This window comes from Chelmon rostratus, chromosome 22 (genome assembly GCF_017976325.1).
Source record: "Chelmon rostratus isolate fCheRos1 chromosome 22, fCheRos1.pri, whole genome shotgun sequence".
NCBI lineage: Eukaryota > Metazoa > Chordata > Actinopteri > Chaetodontiformes > Chaetodontidae > Chelmon > Chelmon rostratus.
This window is the reverse complement of record NC_055679.1, coordinates 129,249-144,150: the sequence shown is the minus strand read 5'-3', so window position 1 is coordinate 144,150 and position 14,902 is coordinate 129,249. Positions and strand designations below refer to the sequence as shown.

General features: G+C 40.6%; 1 protein-coding gene across 1 annotated transcript; it reads left to right on the top strand.

Moving 5' to 3' along the window:
* Positions 1-1,539: 1,539 nt before the first annotated feature.
* Positions 1,540-14,902, top strand: LOC121625863 (zinc finger protein AEBP2-like). The gene is made up of 8 exons (XM_041964161.1): positions 1,540-2,149; positions 9,066-9,297; positions 10,462-10,569; positions 10,662-10,848; positions 12,210-12,334; positions 12,501-12,568; positions 14,185-14,298; positions 14,413-14,902. Exons 1-8 carry the CDS (start codon positions 1,629-1,631, stop codon positions 14,423-14,425), a joined length of 1,368 nt encoding a protein of 455 aa, XP_041820095.1. The 5' UTR covers positions 1,540-1,628; the 3' UTR covers positions 14,426-14,902.

Below are 14,902 nucleotides of genomic sequence, written 5' to 3'. Positions count from 1 at the left end.
AAAAATCTGAAAATGTCACTTGAATTTTGTGTACCAGGTTTCTTTTGAAATTATTTCTTGATTCTTTAACAATTTGGTGACCATTCAGATTATTTTGGGACCCCTTGGAAGGCCCTGACCCCGACATTGGGACCAATGGACTAAACAACCTGCATTAAACAGTAAATAGACTGTATTTATGTAGCGCTTTTCTGGTCTGATGACCACTCATGATGACTACATTAATATGTAATAGGTTCCCATTTACGAAACAATAACTGCTCCTTTGTACATCCAAACACAGGATACAGCACAGAGTCGGTAAAATGGGTCAAAGTGAAAGGATCTTCAGTTGGAATTGTTGTGTTAACTATTTCGGAAGTCAAGAATATTTTTCCAAGCTTATCTTTTAAGCCAAATACGTACAAACATTTTTAAGAGTGCTGTAGATGAAATCATAATGACAACAGATACAACTCGTTGTAAAAGTTTAGTGGATAGTGGATATTGAGATTGATTAGGCAAAAAGTAAGGAAAAAAACATTTCTGCTGAATTGCTGTGTGTGCTTGCAAAGACAATGCATATGTTATTATTAATAATTATTCTACTTAGTATCATACTACTATTAACCAATTAATATCCAGTGGGCCATGACATGTGGACTATTTTGTATCTATTTGATCATTACATAGGGCAATATTGGCCACCTCAACACAGAAGCAGGCTTCCATTTCATTGAAAAAGTGGATCAACATGGTTTACACAGTGCGTGAACTGAACTGTGGTTTAAAACAAGAACGTCTACTGTACATTTATAAACAAGAATACAGCAGGCCAAAGGGGTGGTGGCGTCTGCAGGAATACGCTTCATGCAAGTGCAAGAACGTGCCTTTTCAGCATTCTCAGTCGGGTCGTTTTTCTGTTTGTCGGAACACGTGGAGCTGAGAGGCCACAATGCCGAAGATCGTGTATATTTAAGACGATGACTCACTCGTGTTACAAAAAAAGTTTAGCCTGCTCCTCTTAGCAGTGCCATATTTTACCCACCTTTTCACGATTCATTTTCTTAATTTTCAATGCATCATATGACATATTCCATCAGGGTCAAGAGATATGAATATGAAAGGGAAACAAACGCATCTTTTAAAAAAGCTACAAATGTTAAGCTTAATCAATGCAAAGAGACGATCAAATTACTTTCATCTTTATCTTTATCTTAGATATTAATTTGCAAGACTTATATCCGTTTACACATATCGATATGTACATAAGACGTACACTGTGATAGTAGAATTATTTAATTAATTATTAAAAGTTATTTTTTCTGTTGGTCAATAAAACGTTTTGATTTTAGTGAAAACTAACGTTACGTAAAAAAGTCAAAGTAGAATGAATGACTTTGTTGGCACGGCTGTTTGCATTTAATTCAATGCCAATATCAAAGGTATTGCTGATGCGGATTTAAGTAGGGAGTGAAATATCTTTCACTTGGACAAGCTTTGGCCATGCGGAGTCCCGATCAACGTCATACAAACCCCCTGCTGTGTTTAAGGCTTGAAACTGCAAGTGTGAGCCGAGGAAGAAGGGCAGCCTGGGGACAATTTCTCGAGTGAAATATCGCAAAAATAGCTTTTCGCGCTATTCGAGAATGGCTCAAATAACGAGCGAAGGGGGTGAACAGGATCCTCAGCCGACGTCGGATCAAAACGACACCGGTGAAACAGCAGAAACCGGCAAGGAGGGACAGGCCGCGCCGGACCCCAAACAGGAACCGGGCGACTACTACGAGAACAGAGCAGGAATGGACGTGAACAGTGGTATTGGTCTGGTGGAGCACAGGGACAGCACGTCTCCTGATCCCGACTCCAACAAAGAAACGGCGTTACTGACCGAAAAAACAACCGACGATGAAGGGGAACCTTGCAGTAAACTCTCTGAACCGGGGAAAAGTCCCGTACAGGGGAGTTTGGCGAGTAGCACTGATTCCGCACAAGAGGGCTCCCGGGTGCTTAAACAAGAACAAAGAGAGGGGGAGAACGTGTCCTCCTCACCGCCGATCGACCGCACAAAGACCGCAGAGAAAGCCGATCATGGCACCAAGAGACGGGCCAGCGTGGAACTGACCTCATCGGATGGAGAGCCTTTAAGTCGAATGGATTCAGAAGACAGGTCTGTTGAAGTAGTAAACAGTATGAAGAGGCCTCACGCAAATTTGTAGAACAACCAGAGGCACTGTGAGAGCACAACGCGATGCTAAATTCACTGTTTTAAGTATTAGCTAAGAGTCATTTGTTAACACTTTAAATTGTTTCGCCTCCGCCGGGACACCCAGCAAACCAATTTGGGTCCGAGGAAAGGTCCGCGAACGGAAGATGAGGGGCAGGGGGATGTTCGCTACGGGACTCATTCGGACGTCCCCCTGTGGTTATTCGGTAAAGTTTTTTTTAGCGGATCTGAAACGTTCGTTTTTGGATGTAGTGTATGACGTTGCATATTTATGGTTAGCGGAACGTTTCGCGAACTACTCTCCGGGTTAATATCCGCTAAAATATGACTAGTTTTTTGCTCACAGCTTACCTTTCACCAGAACGTCACGTCAGCACACATATCTGTGACAAATGTCTTCTTCAGTCCACAGCACAGCATTCATTCCTTGTCCTCTGTCCAACCATCGCGGTGTGTAATTGTGCAGCTAATTCTCATCATTGTGCTCCAAAATCAACAGTATTTCTTCACTAATAATTATTTGTAATTTTTTGTCAGTTTTAGTGTCTAGTTACCTTAAGCTTCTAAAGGAAGTTATGGTAAATTTATTTAGGATTTAACGTATTGATCTACAGATGTCAACTTCAGGAGTACTAACCCAATTCCCAAAGAGAGGATCTCACACAAAGTGAAAAATCTACTTTATCAAAATACTCTTAATTCTTTTTTTTTCCATCAGGAGTCAGATGCATAATGTTTCCATCTCTCTCTCCTTTTTTTTTTTTTTTTTTTTTTTTTGTCCATAGTAATGCAAGTTAGGGTCCAAAAATGGCACACCCCCCAAAATAGTGACATCATAGTTAACAGTAATTAACTGTTATCAGCAGTTCATTCCCACATTTCCAAACACAGATGATTGAGTCTGAGGTGTTTGCTTAAAACATAGAAATAAAGCATGTGCCAGTCCTTTCCCTTTAATTCTCTGACATTTTTGTTTTGCTGCTGCCACCTTTTTAAAGCCACAGTCAGTGGTTGGATGCAACAGACAACACAACCTCTCTGAGTTAGCCCATAGCCATTAAATTCCAGCAGACCTGCAAACTTTGACTGAATTCGTGTAAAAGGAAATCACAGGTTTTACATCACAGGACCCATCAGCCTTGCCATCACACTCAGTTTGGCCTTGGAGGCAATCACCACCACTAACCTGTGGAAAGAAAACAAAACAAGCTTGGGAGCTGTTAAACAAAGAGAACGCTAATGTATAACCACTCAGCATTACAAGATTCAACCTAGGAAGCTCATTTTCCAGCATCACGTGTCCTGGTCCCACCAGTCTAAGTGTCCAATTATCTTTGGGCAAGATACTGAACTCCACATTGCTCCCGATGCTGTGTCATTGGTGTGTGAGTTTGCATCTGAATGGTTACTGCTCATAATGAGCATGTGGCACGTAGTCACCATAGTAACATTCCTACATTTCAGAGGGAAATATTTTACTTCACTTAAACTGCTCGTTATTTTAGATAAAGATGTTTGTGCACAAAACATATAAAGGACTAACTAAAATCTGATTTCTTTTTTGTTATAAACTACCCCACAGTCTATGTGAGTACAGCTGAAACAATTTGTCGATTTATTAATTAGCATATTGGCAGAAATTTAATCGGCAACTATTTTGATAATTGTTTATCCTTAAAGGAACTGTTCCATCAGGGGACTACATCCATGATCAGTTAATGCACTGGCAGGTTTACCAGTCTCTGTTTGGTGGTCAGCACAGCTGCCACAGTTAAACTGCAGTGAAAAATGCTGCTACACACCTCACTTGACCAAGCAGATGGCCAGCCTACTGTCAAACATGTTTGTGAAGTAAGTTTTGAAGTGTGTGTAAAACACTTTGTGTGTGGGGAAAATCTGACCTCTCACTGACACTTTCATATTTCGTGCATTGTCTGTAGTGACAGCAATACTGTGATGATTGTTGTTATTCTTGATGTGGAGCTCCCACTCAAACAGCAGATTTCAAAACCTCAGCTATGTCCTATGCTGTCCTAAGCTATGTCACAAAGTCCAGTGTGTGATTCAAAAAGAGGCCATGTCTGTAGGACAAAACTTTTCGTTTCCATTTGCTGGTCATAACATGAGCTGTGACTGGAATATAGCTCTAAGTAGCTTGTGAAGTCCACCCACCTGTGGTTATTGAGATGCACTCTGCTCCTTTGCTCTGTGTCACCTTAGCCCTTGTCTCTTGGTACAGGGCTGTGCAGTTTAATTGTGGGGTTCTTCAATACTTTTGGCACCAATGGGCTTACTAATCTATGAAATCAATCGTTGTCGACCGATATTTACCGATACACCTTCTTATTTGTCAGCTCTAGGCCAGTTATAAGGAAGCAGGGCTCCAAATGTTTCTTTCAGGCTCCTTTGACCTGACTGAAGGTTTTCTCACACTATGTTGTGATTTGAGCTTGTCTGAGTGGCGATGTGCCAAATGACTTTTCATGTTTTGATGAGTTTCCCATAGTGTATTGACCAATGTCTAGCAGGATTTGCAAATTGTTTTGCGATTGTCAGTTTCCTCATTGTCAGTTCTTGAAATGGGAAACCGAAATGTTGCCACACATTAGCTCTAAAAGTCGATGGAGCATCCTCAATGTTTTTTTCATTATCGGCACGTTCATCTGTCATTTTCTCGTTAAGTTTATTTGTTGCAGTGCTTGGCTTGCACGCAAAGGATGATGGGAGTCTTTTTAGCTACTATGGTTGCACCCTCTGCTGTTCAAACAAAAACAATACACTTTTCAACAAGGAGAGATGGGTGAACCATGTAATGTCATGGTAGATAGTGTCACAGTCCCACAACGACATCAAACCATATTTTTATTGTGATCCCCTGGTTGTTCCACTTTTGTGAAACTGGGCACACCTACAGTATACACTGCTGCTTATTAGGTACACTATGAGTAACAGTAGAGTATTCCTGCAGCTACTTTGGATCACTGAAAGCTGCTTATGGTCCCATTCTTACTTTGATTATGGGAAATTTAGCTAATAGCTATTGTCCTCTATTTGTCCGTCAACAAACATTGGAAAACCTTTGTCAGTATTACAGCATTTGAAGCATCAATAGCAGTTGCACAGTTGAAGTGAATGTTGAAAAAGCTATGAGATGAGGAGGAGGGGAATTTTTCCAGTCAGATTTGTCCCCTCCACTTATTAGAAATACCACAGTTACACTGAAGCATGACGTGAAGCTTGAATCAGACAGGTTTAATGGTGGCTGTTTTTTTGTGTCATTGTGCCTAAAAACTAGGTTTTTCAAGTGTTTGCATATCATATAGTAGATGGGAAGACAATATGAGGGTTAAGAGTCAACTGAATATCTTTGGTGAAACCAGCAAATGTTGAAATCTCACTTTTGTGTTCTGATGAAACAAACGAGATTGGTGTTATTTTGATGTGTTGGTAGGTGGATTTTGCTTTGGACAGAGCCGGGCCAGCTTTAACCCTGCCTCCACTATTTTTGCGAAACTTCATATATAATGTACACACATAGTGGTGTCAAACTTCACATCTAACTTTCAGCACGAAAGCGCATGTTTCCCAAAATGACAAACTATTCCCTTCATATAGCAGTGTTTACCATTGTGTTGCTGTGATGGTCACCTGTGTGTGAAGCATGCAGTGGCAACAGATAAGACCTTGTATATGTGACTTTGGTGTCTCTGGCTGAGGTGGCACATGTTTTATTTGAGTGTAGTAGAGGGACTCACATGATCAGAAACAATGCAACACTTGAAGCTCGAGAAACTCTACATTTTAGTATTAATGTAACTAGTTGTATTTAATTTGATCGTTTATATTTTTAATTAACACGCTGTTTTTCAGACATTCATCTGTAGTGTGTGCTCACCAGTATATTCAAGTTCATACCTCACATTTCTTCCCCCTCAGCTTTACAGAAAACTTATTTCCAAAGACACATTTCTTAGCTTTTTCATAATCATTCAGCCAAGTAGGAATGGAAGTTCTACTCCTTAGCTCATGATACTATGAACCTAGTATGACAGGATACTCATAGAGGAGGAGGTTTACTGTTTACTTTATGGTCTTTAAGGTCTAATTTGTCCCTTTTCCAGTAGCAGTTGTTCAGCAAACTCACTGATGAAGACTGTGAAAGGCACTTGGAAGCTCCAGAAAAGCTAGTAAATGGTAAATGGGCTGTATTTATATAGCACTTTTCTAGTCTGGTGACCACTCAAGGCACTTTTTACATAAGTCTGCATTCTCCAAGTTCACACACACTTTCACATGATGGTTGCTAGGTCACCTACTCATTCCGAGCTTTCAAACCAGGGATTGAACCAGCTCGTTGGAACAGATATATTTTTTACCAGTCAAAATCTTTTAAATTTACACATTTTCCAGCTTTCGGGAAACATTTACCCCCCTGTAGCGGGGACATTGTTTTCCTGACTGTGAAAAAACTTTCAGTTCAGGGGTCTTGGCCCCATGTGGTGAATTTTCATCCTCTCTTCCAACAGCAACCATAACCTGAGACAGTGAAATCATGTCTCTTATTTTTTTCTCAGGTTTGTTGTATTGTCAAGATGTTGCCGTGATGAGGTCTTCTGGTGAGTGGATGACAGCTTACCTACTGAACCACAGCTGCCCCCTTGTACATGGACTTTTTTTATATTTGTAGTTTGTAATTGCAAATGTATAATTTTTATTTAATAATCAAATTAAATCATTAAATTTTTATTAATAAAAGTACAATTCTTATATATTTAGTTACAGGAGCAATCTTGTTGCAAGACTTCTCATTACTGTTAGCATCTGTTTGCAGGTGATTGATGCCGAACATAAATCAACACCTTCTTTCCACACAGAAATAGCCACAAACAAACATATTTGAAACACAGTGTCTTGTTGAACACACCTTGGAAAGCATTGTTTTTATCAACCATAGCTGGTGGATTCCAGAATTTGCTGTCCACTTTGACTATTTCATCAGATGGCCACATAGTATGTAGGCTTTAATCTGAATCTCAGTGTTCATTAAATCACTGAAGGGAGAAACTAAGCACTCTCCATGACAATACAATATAATCCTTTGCCTGCTTTAATGCCCACTTGGCCTCCTCTCAACTTTTTTGTAATCCCACTGTTGTGTAACCTTTGTTCTCGCACAGCCAAGTGGAAGCTTGAAACTTGTGTATGTGCTGGTGTGGATATTGATCAGAGCATGGTCAGCTGGCTCAGCCCACACATATGGTCTGAGCCACAGTGGACTTTTAGATCATATGTATTTTACAGCATTGCAGACATTTTTCAGATTAAAGTCTCTGCGGTTTTTAGACTGAACTTTTCCCCTGACAGCCATGGCTTCAGTTAACTTAAGTACACAAAATTTGCGTGGAAAAATAAATAAATGACAAGAACCAGCAATTCCACATGTCTTTCTCTAGTATCTGTAGGTGTATTTACCTACACAACATTTTAATTTATTTTTATTGTATTATAAATCCAAGTGGCGAAGCAGTTTTGAAGGCTTCATTGCCTCATTAGAGAGCCGGTTGCCGCATATTATGCAGAGCGGGCTTGGTGTGTAGGAATCACCTGTCGCAACAAATCCATATTTCAAGTAGGACTCCTGGTATTGTCTGTAACTTCTTGGAAGTCGTAGCTCTTCTTCTGTCTCTTAACTGGGCCTTTTCCCCTTCGCAAAGATACTTTCCGAAGACGTCTGTTTTTTACTCATTTTGCTAGCTTGTGGGTTAATTTTGAGCGCTCAAGTGACCAAGATGTAACCAAGAGAATCCGGTCATTTTTCAAAATAAAAGATCGTTCAGAGTCAGATAAAACGAAAGTGAAATAAAATACAATAAAACAGAAACAGTTATTTCTTGTGTGGCCCAGTACGAATTGATCCACGGACCGGTACCGGTACGCGGCCTGGGGGTTGGGGACCACTGGTCTGCAGTGTGTGATTTGTAGTAAGTGTGCTAAAACATGCAGCCCTGTACTGTGCTTTAAACAGTCCAAGAACATTGTGAACTGAGTATTTTATGTTTGAGTGTAGAATTCCAGAGCAGTCTAAAGCTGTGCTGTTGGAAACTAATCATCTTTTTATTTCCAGTCACATAAATCCGAGTCCTTTTACAAATACATGGAGTAAGTTTTGATTTATAGTTAAACATGTGATTTCAACTGTTAATAGAACCACCATAACACTGGATAGGTGTGTCGTACATGATCAGCTCATATTGTCCTTAAATTATATTTCCCACAGTAACTGTGTTCACAATATTTTATCTACGTTGTGATACACAGTGATGATGGGCTATAGCATACTTTTATAATTAGTTACATTAAGGTAAATCTATTTATATCACATATAAACTTACCCTTGAATCACATTTGTTCTACATGAGTGCAGGTATTTTTTCTCTGCTGAAATGTTTGTTCTCAGAAATGTGTATTGTGTCAGATAATCGTGCTACTTCTGGTCTCACTGTTGACTGTTGACTCAACAGTCACCAGTGGTCTGATTATATTTACCTCCTATCACACCCCAACAACCCACAGATTATAACTTGTTTGTTCATGTGCATGTGTGTGTGGACTGTGACTCAGTTATTTTATAGAAAGCTGTTTTCCTTATTCCACTGTGTTAAACTATCTTCACCTGGTACCAAACCTTTATCTAATCTGCATTTATTCTTAATTATGTTGTCTAAGACAGTGTATCGTGGCTTATACTATATGTACTGTAAGGTGTGTGTGTGTGTGTGTGTGTGTGTGTGTGTGTGTGTGTGTGTGTGTGTGTGTGTGTGTGTGTGTGTGTGTGTGTGTGTGTGTGTGTGTTCTCCAGTATCAGCAGCACCCTCATGGACATGGAGAGCACGGCATCCAGTGGACGCTCAACCCCGGCCATGCTCAACGGTCATGGTGGGGGCACAGTGACGGGCAGTGGCCTGGTGCCTACAGCTGGCAAGCCTTTGAGCTACACGTGTTGCTGGGATCAGTGCCACCTGCTGTTTCCCAGTAGCCCTGACCTGGCCGAACACATCAGAGCCACACATGTGGACGGGCAGAGAGGAGGGGTCAGTGTCTCACTGTCAGGTTACTGTATGTGTGTGTAGCTCCCAAGGGCGTGTTCATATGGCTGGTTTTATTTAGGAAGGGTAAGGCTGCCATGTTAAGTCCTGTGGCATCAGCAGAGTACCTGCATTCAGGTGTGGCTCTTAGAAAATGGCAGTTAGTGAGAATGTCAATAAACACAAAATGCAGAATAAATAGGAATAAATGGACAGATGTTATGGTGACATCTGATTGCACCTTTGACCCATGCTGGAAAAACAACTTGATCTAAATAAAAAAAAGACTAGATACATACACAAGTAAAAATATCTAAATAGAAAAAGAATAGCTACAGTCAAGAAGATGAAAACAGAGATGGAACCAGAACACAGAAAAGTCCTATTTCTATTGTGTTTTCGTCACTTTTTTTTCACTATTTGACATCCAACTGGTGCTGTTTTAATTAAGTCATCTTGCGCCCTTCACTTCTGCAATTCTATAATGGTTGTCCATCTGGAAATTTGACACCACTAGCAGTAAAGCATAAAAGACAAGAGAAGAAGGAGAAGGTGAAGGATGGACTCTGTACGACATATTGTGAAGAAAAACAAGTTTATTGACATTTTTACATGTGATTTAGTAGCTTGTTGTCATGTTTAGAGCGGGTGGTGGTGATGCTGGTGGGGAAAAGAGAAAACCAAACACTCTGCCTCTTTCTATAGAGTGCATTAATGTTAGATTTGACTCACTTTCATCGTCTTTGTTGCCATTTGTACTGTAAGCAATAAGTGGTGTTGGGTTTCCATCCAATTGTATCACAAATTTCAACTAAATTTCAAGAAAGTAATTGCGTGATTGCGCTATGCTTCTGATCAGATTATTATGTAATGAGTGCAGCATTGTCTGATGAAAACAACTTAAAGGGCCAGCCTAATGACAGTATTTGCACTATGTGATCAGCTGCTTTAAGATGTGTGTGATCACGCAGTAAGTCAGAGGTGACAAAAGGTTGCTGTCCTGGCTTGATAATACAGAAAGTATTTTATGTCTGTTTTTTCCTGAAACCAGCTGTTGGAAAAGGGGCATCATCAGGCCAGTACAGTAGTCTCACCACCACCACTGCTGCAGTGTGTGTCTGTGTTCGACTTAGCTATCACTGTGTGCTTGTATGTATGTGTTCCGCGCAGGTGTTTGTGTGTCTGTGGAAAGGCTGCAAGGTGTACAACACACCATCCACCAGTCAAAGCTGGCTGCAGAGACACATGCTGACCCACAGTGGGGACAAGCCATTCAAGGTGACAACACATCCGTCACATTAGTCAAGTCAGAATTCCCTCTCTTTATCATCTCAGTTCACTGACACTCTAAATCATCTGTTTTCCTGTAGTGTGTGGTGGGAGGCTGCAATGCAACGTTTGCCTCTCAGGGGGGGCTGGCCCGTCACGTCCCCACTCACTTCAGCTCACAGAGTTCATCGAAAGTGTCCAATCAGGGCAAAGTGAAGGAGGAATCTCCATCCAAGGCTGGCCTCAACAAGAGGAGGAAACTCAAGAACAAACACAGACGCTCCCTCCGTATGTTCAACACACGCACACACAAACACTAGGAGAGGGCAATATAACCTCAAATTTATATTACAGTATTTTATTTTCTTTGTTTTTTATGATATAGTATGTTTCTTCTGGCTTCATCAATAAATATAGCTGGGTATCATCTGCATAGCATGGAAATTTATGGAATGTTTTCTAATAATGTTGCCTATATATAGAGTGAATAGGATCAGTCCAAGCACAGAACCCTGCAGAACTCCCTGACTTGCTTTAGCATGCACAGAGGAGTCATCATTAACCTGTACAAATTGAAACTGTTGTGAAAAGTAGGATTTAACCCTTCTTAATGCAGTGCCCCTAATGCCAATGAATTATGCCAGTTTCTGTACGAGGATACAATGGTCGATGGTGTCACATTCAGCACTAAGATCTAGCAAGACTAGTACAGACAAGTCCTTTGTCTGGTGCAATTAGAAGGTCATTTGGGACTTAAACCAATGATGTATCTGTGCTATGATGCGTGCAAATCCTGACTGTAAATCCTCAAGTAAACTGTTGTTATGTAGAAAGTCACACAGCAGAGACTAGCAGCTGTTTTCTCATGGATTTTAGAGAGAAAAGGAAGGTTAGATATAGGTCCATAGTTGGCTAAAGTCCCTGGATCAAGAGTAGGCTTTTGAGGAGAGGTTTTATTGCAGCTACTTTAAAGGACTGTGGTACATAGCCTGTTGATAGAGACAGGTTAATCATATGTAATAAAGGCGAGCCAATTAAGGGTAAACGTCTTTAATCAGCTTGGTCGGGATGGGATCTAAAATACAGGTTGATGATTTTAATTAAGAAATTGCTGAGATTAGTTAGTGAAGGTCGACAGGAGAAAAGATGTCTAAAAATAGTTAATATGCTGGGTATTTGCTTCCTTGGGTGGTGGGAGTAGATAAATACTTTTGTGTTAGTTCTTGCAGCCAACAACAGAAGTTTGTTTTGCTCGTAATGTTACCCTCACATTACCGTGCTACTGGAGTCGATAGCTAGGAAAATAGTTGTTACCGGATATAACTTCAGCTCTATGAGTATGTGTGTAGCACTCTACCTGCATGTTATCATAGCCACAGTAAAGCATATTTTTTTAATAAACAAAAGACTTTTGTCATGGTAATGACAATGTTGTGGCAAAACGTGACAGTGGTGACAGCGATGAAACTGGTATACTGCCCAACCCATACACACACACATACTCATTTTTACATTGTTTCTTTTTTACTGATAAAAACATACTCAAACCCACACTGAAGTGAAAGACAAACTGGTTATCAGGTTCCCCAACTACATGCACTCAGATTGTATTTGTTTTGTTGGAACTATTATTTATTTTTATTTTCCAGCCCGACCTCATGACTTTTTCGATGCCCAGACCATGGATGCCATCCGCCATCGAGCCATCTGTCTCAACCTGGCAACACACATCGAGAGCCTAGGCAATGGACACAGTGTGGTCTTCCACAGCACGGTGGGCACACACACGCACGCAAGCATTCTGTGCCTTGCCTTTCTTATGGAGCCAAACACAAGTCCCCATAATGTAAATTATTCAATTTGAGGGGGAAGTTAAGGCTAGGGTAAGTCTCCTGGAAATGAATGTAAGTCTTTGTAATTGTGTGTTTGTGTGTGTGTAGGTAATAGCAAGGAGGAAAGAGGACTCTGGGAAAGTGAAGGTCTTGTTACACTGGACACCTGAAGACATGTAAGTCCTGCTTTTCTCTCTTCTCTCCCCTCATCACACTGTAGATAATTTGCACTGTGAGTTACAATCCAACAGATGGCGGTAATACAACACTTATGGATGTCAGCCACTATAAAACTCAACAGAATAAGGCAGCAACTTTCATTAGTCATTAACACACATTTGTCATCTACACAATTGATCCAATGAAGTAACATGAGTGTGTAAATGCTGTAATGAGCAGGTGGCCTAGCTGCTATTTTGTGACTGGGTGAATGCAGGCTTGTGCTTTGAGTGGTTACAATAAAGCCAGTTAAAAGGAGTGATGCAGGTCTGAAACTGAACACACAGAAATGTTCAGATAATTGAGAGGGACTCTTGGGCCAAGTCATTTCCAAAGAAGGCATTCTGCCTGACACAGATCACATCACAGCCATCCGTGATGCTCCAGCTCCACACAGCCTGTCACACCTGCCTAGGACTTGACTGATTTCTAAAGTGAACATTTTGTGCTTTAATTACAAGGATGTCTGCGAGGAGTTGTAGCTGAAAAGTGAAATTAGGGCAACTAAAGATTATTTACTCAGTTGTTTGGTCTATAAAATGTCAAAAAATGGTGAAAAATCTGTGTTTTCCAAAGCTTTTCATGCACAACCGTCTCTAGGGTTTCACTATCCTGCGGGTCTGTCTGCTGGGGAGCCAAATCATACAGCTTCCATGCCTAGGAGTTCTAGAATTGCCACTTCACCTACTTGGCTAATGGGGTTTTCAGATGTGTTTTGGAGTGTAAAGAACAGAGCGGACAGAGGAGTAAGACAAGGAGTTGAACCTGAGTACAGAATATGTTAACATGGCTAACAATCACGGCGATTAAAAGGAGCCCTCGTCTCGCTGATTACTACTTCCCCCTCTACTGCTACAAAAACTACCTTATAACTTGACAGAGCCATCCATTCTCTCACTGCTAGAGAAGCAAGCCGGAAAACACAGCATCCTCTGTGTATGATTTAGTCTAAATAGTAAATACAAGATGGATTAGTTTGTTACTCCAACATCCAACAACATTAAATTGTCTCTTTTGAGCAGTACATGTGACAGGGATTGTTACATCTCATCATAATAAAAATCAAATACACCTGCCACATACTCATCTCTTATCTCTACACATTGACCACAGACACATTTGACCCAAAGCCAGCTGTTGACCCGTGCATGGCGACAGCTAATCATAGGCTCAACCAGGGACTGAAAGGTGCATCTTCATCTATTTATGCAGGAAGCTGAAGCAGAGGACAATGAGGGAGACACCAAGGAAGATTACGTTTTGTTAAGATCAAACACCATTTCCTGATACTCACGTGATTACCTGGCTTAAAAAAAAAGTAATGTGCATCCCTGCACCTAGACACTGACAGGAGTATCATTAAACTGCTGCTTTTAAAGATGATGTGATTGGCAACTCAAGATCAGCTCCATTTTCTGATCTTGCATTGTGCACCCATAGACAAAATCTGGTACTGGCTAAAATACAGCTTTCCACTGATCACACTGAAAACATCAGTATGTCACTTGAGGAGAAATAAGTGCAGATGTGAGCTCAGATCCAGTAAATATAAATGTATTCTTCACTGTGTCAGACTGCCAGATGTGTGGGTGAACGAGAGTGACAGACTGCAGCAGAAGACCAAGGTGGTTCATCTGTCTAAGCTACCCACAGATACAGCTGTACTCCTGGACCCCAACATATACAGGTGTGTGAGTGAGTGATATATATACTGTGTGCATGCACAAGGGCGCTGTATTTTTGGAACTTGGTAAAAAACGCCAGAAGAAAATCCTGTGTCTGAAACCTTTTTCTCCCATAGGATGTTCTTTTAACCACTTCCAGAGGAACTCCACTGTCACTTACTGCTAATCCAACCTTGAGGAGGAGGATTGTCTCCTTTTTCCTTTGTCTCCATTTCTACATTCCTCTTCCCCTTGCTTTCCAGACGATGCTGAGAGTTTAGTGACTTAATTCTCATGGCTGTCTGAGGCCTCCACTGTTTTCTCCATTAGGTGCTGAGTTTACTGAGAACATGTAGGGGATGTTGAGAGGGAGATGTTGCTTGTTTTAGGTAACACAACTAGACTGAAAACTGACAGAAGTGTAACTGTAGACAGACACCTGTAGAGAAAAGCTGTCTTTGTAAATACTTGAGATTTGTAATATATTTTTATACTTTGAAGTTTTTTACTATACTGTAGATTGATGTCTTTTTTTCTGACAAACATTTTTAAGTAGAAATTTTAAAACTGATTGGTCATGTGCATATAGCTGGGATTGCTATGGTTGAATGTCATTAAACTTTTCAA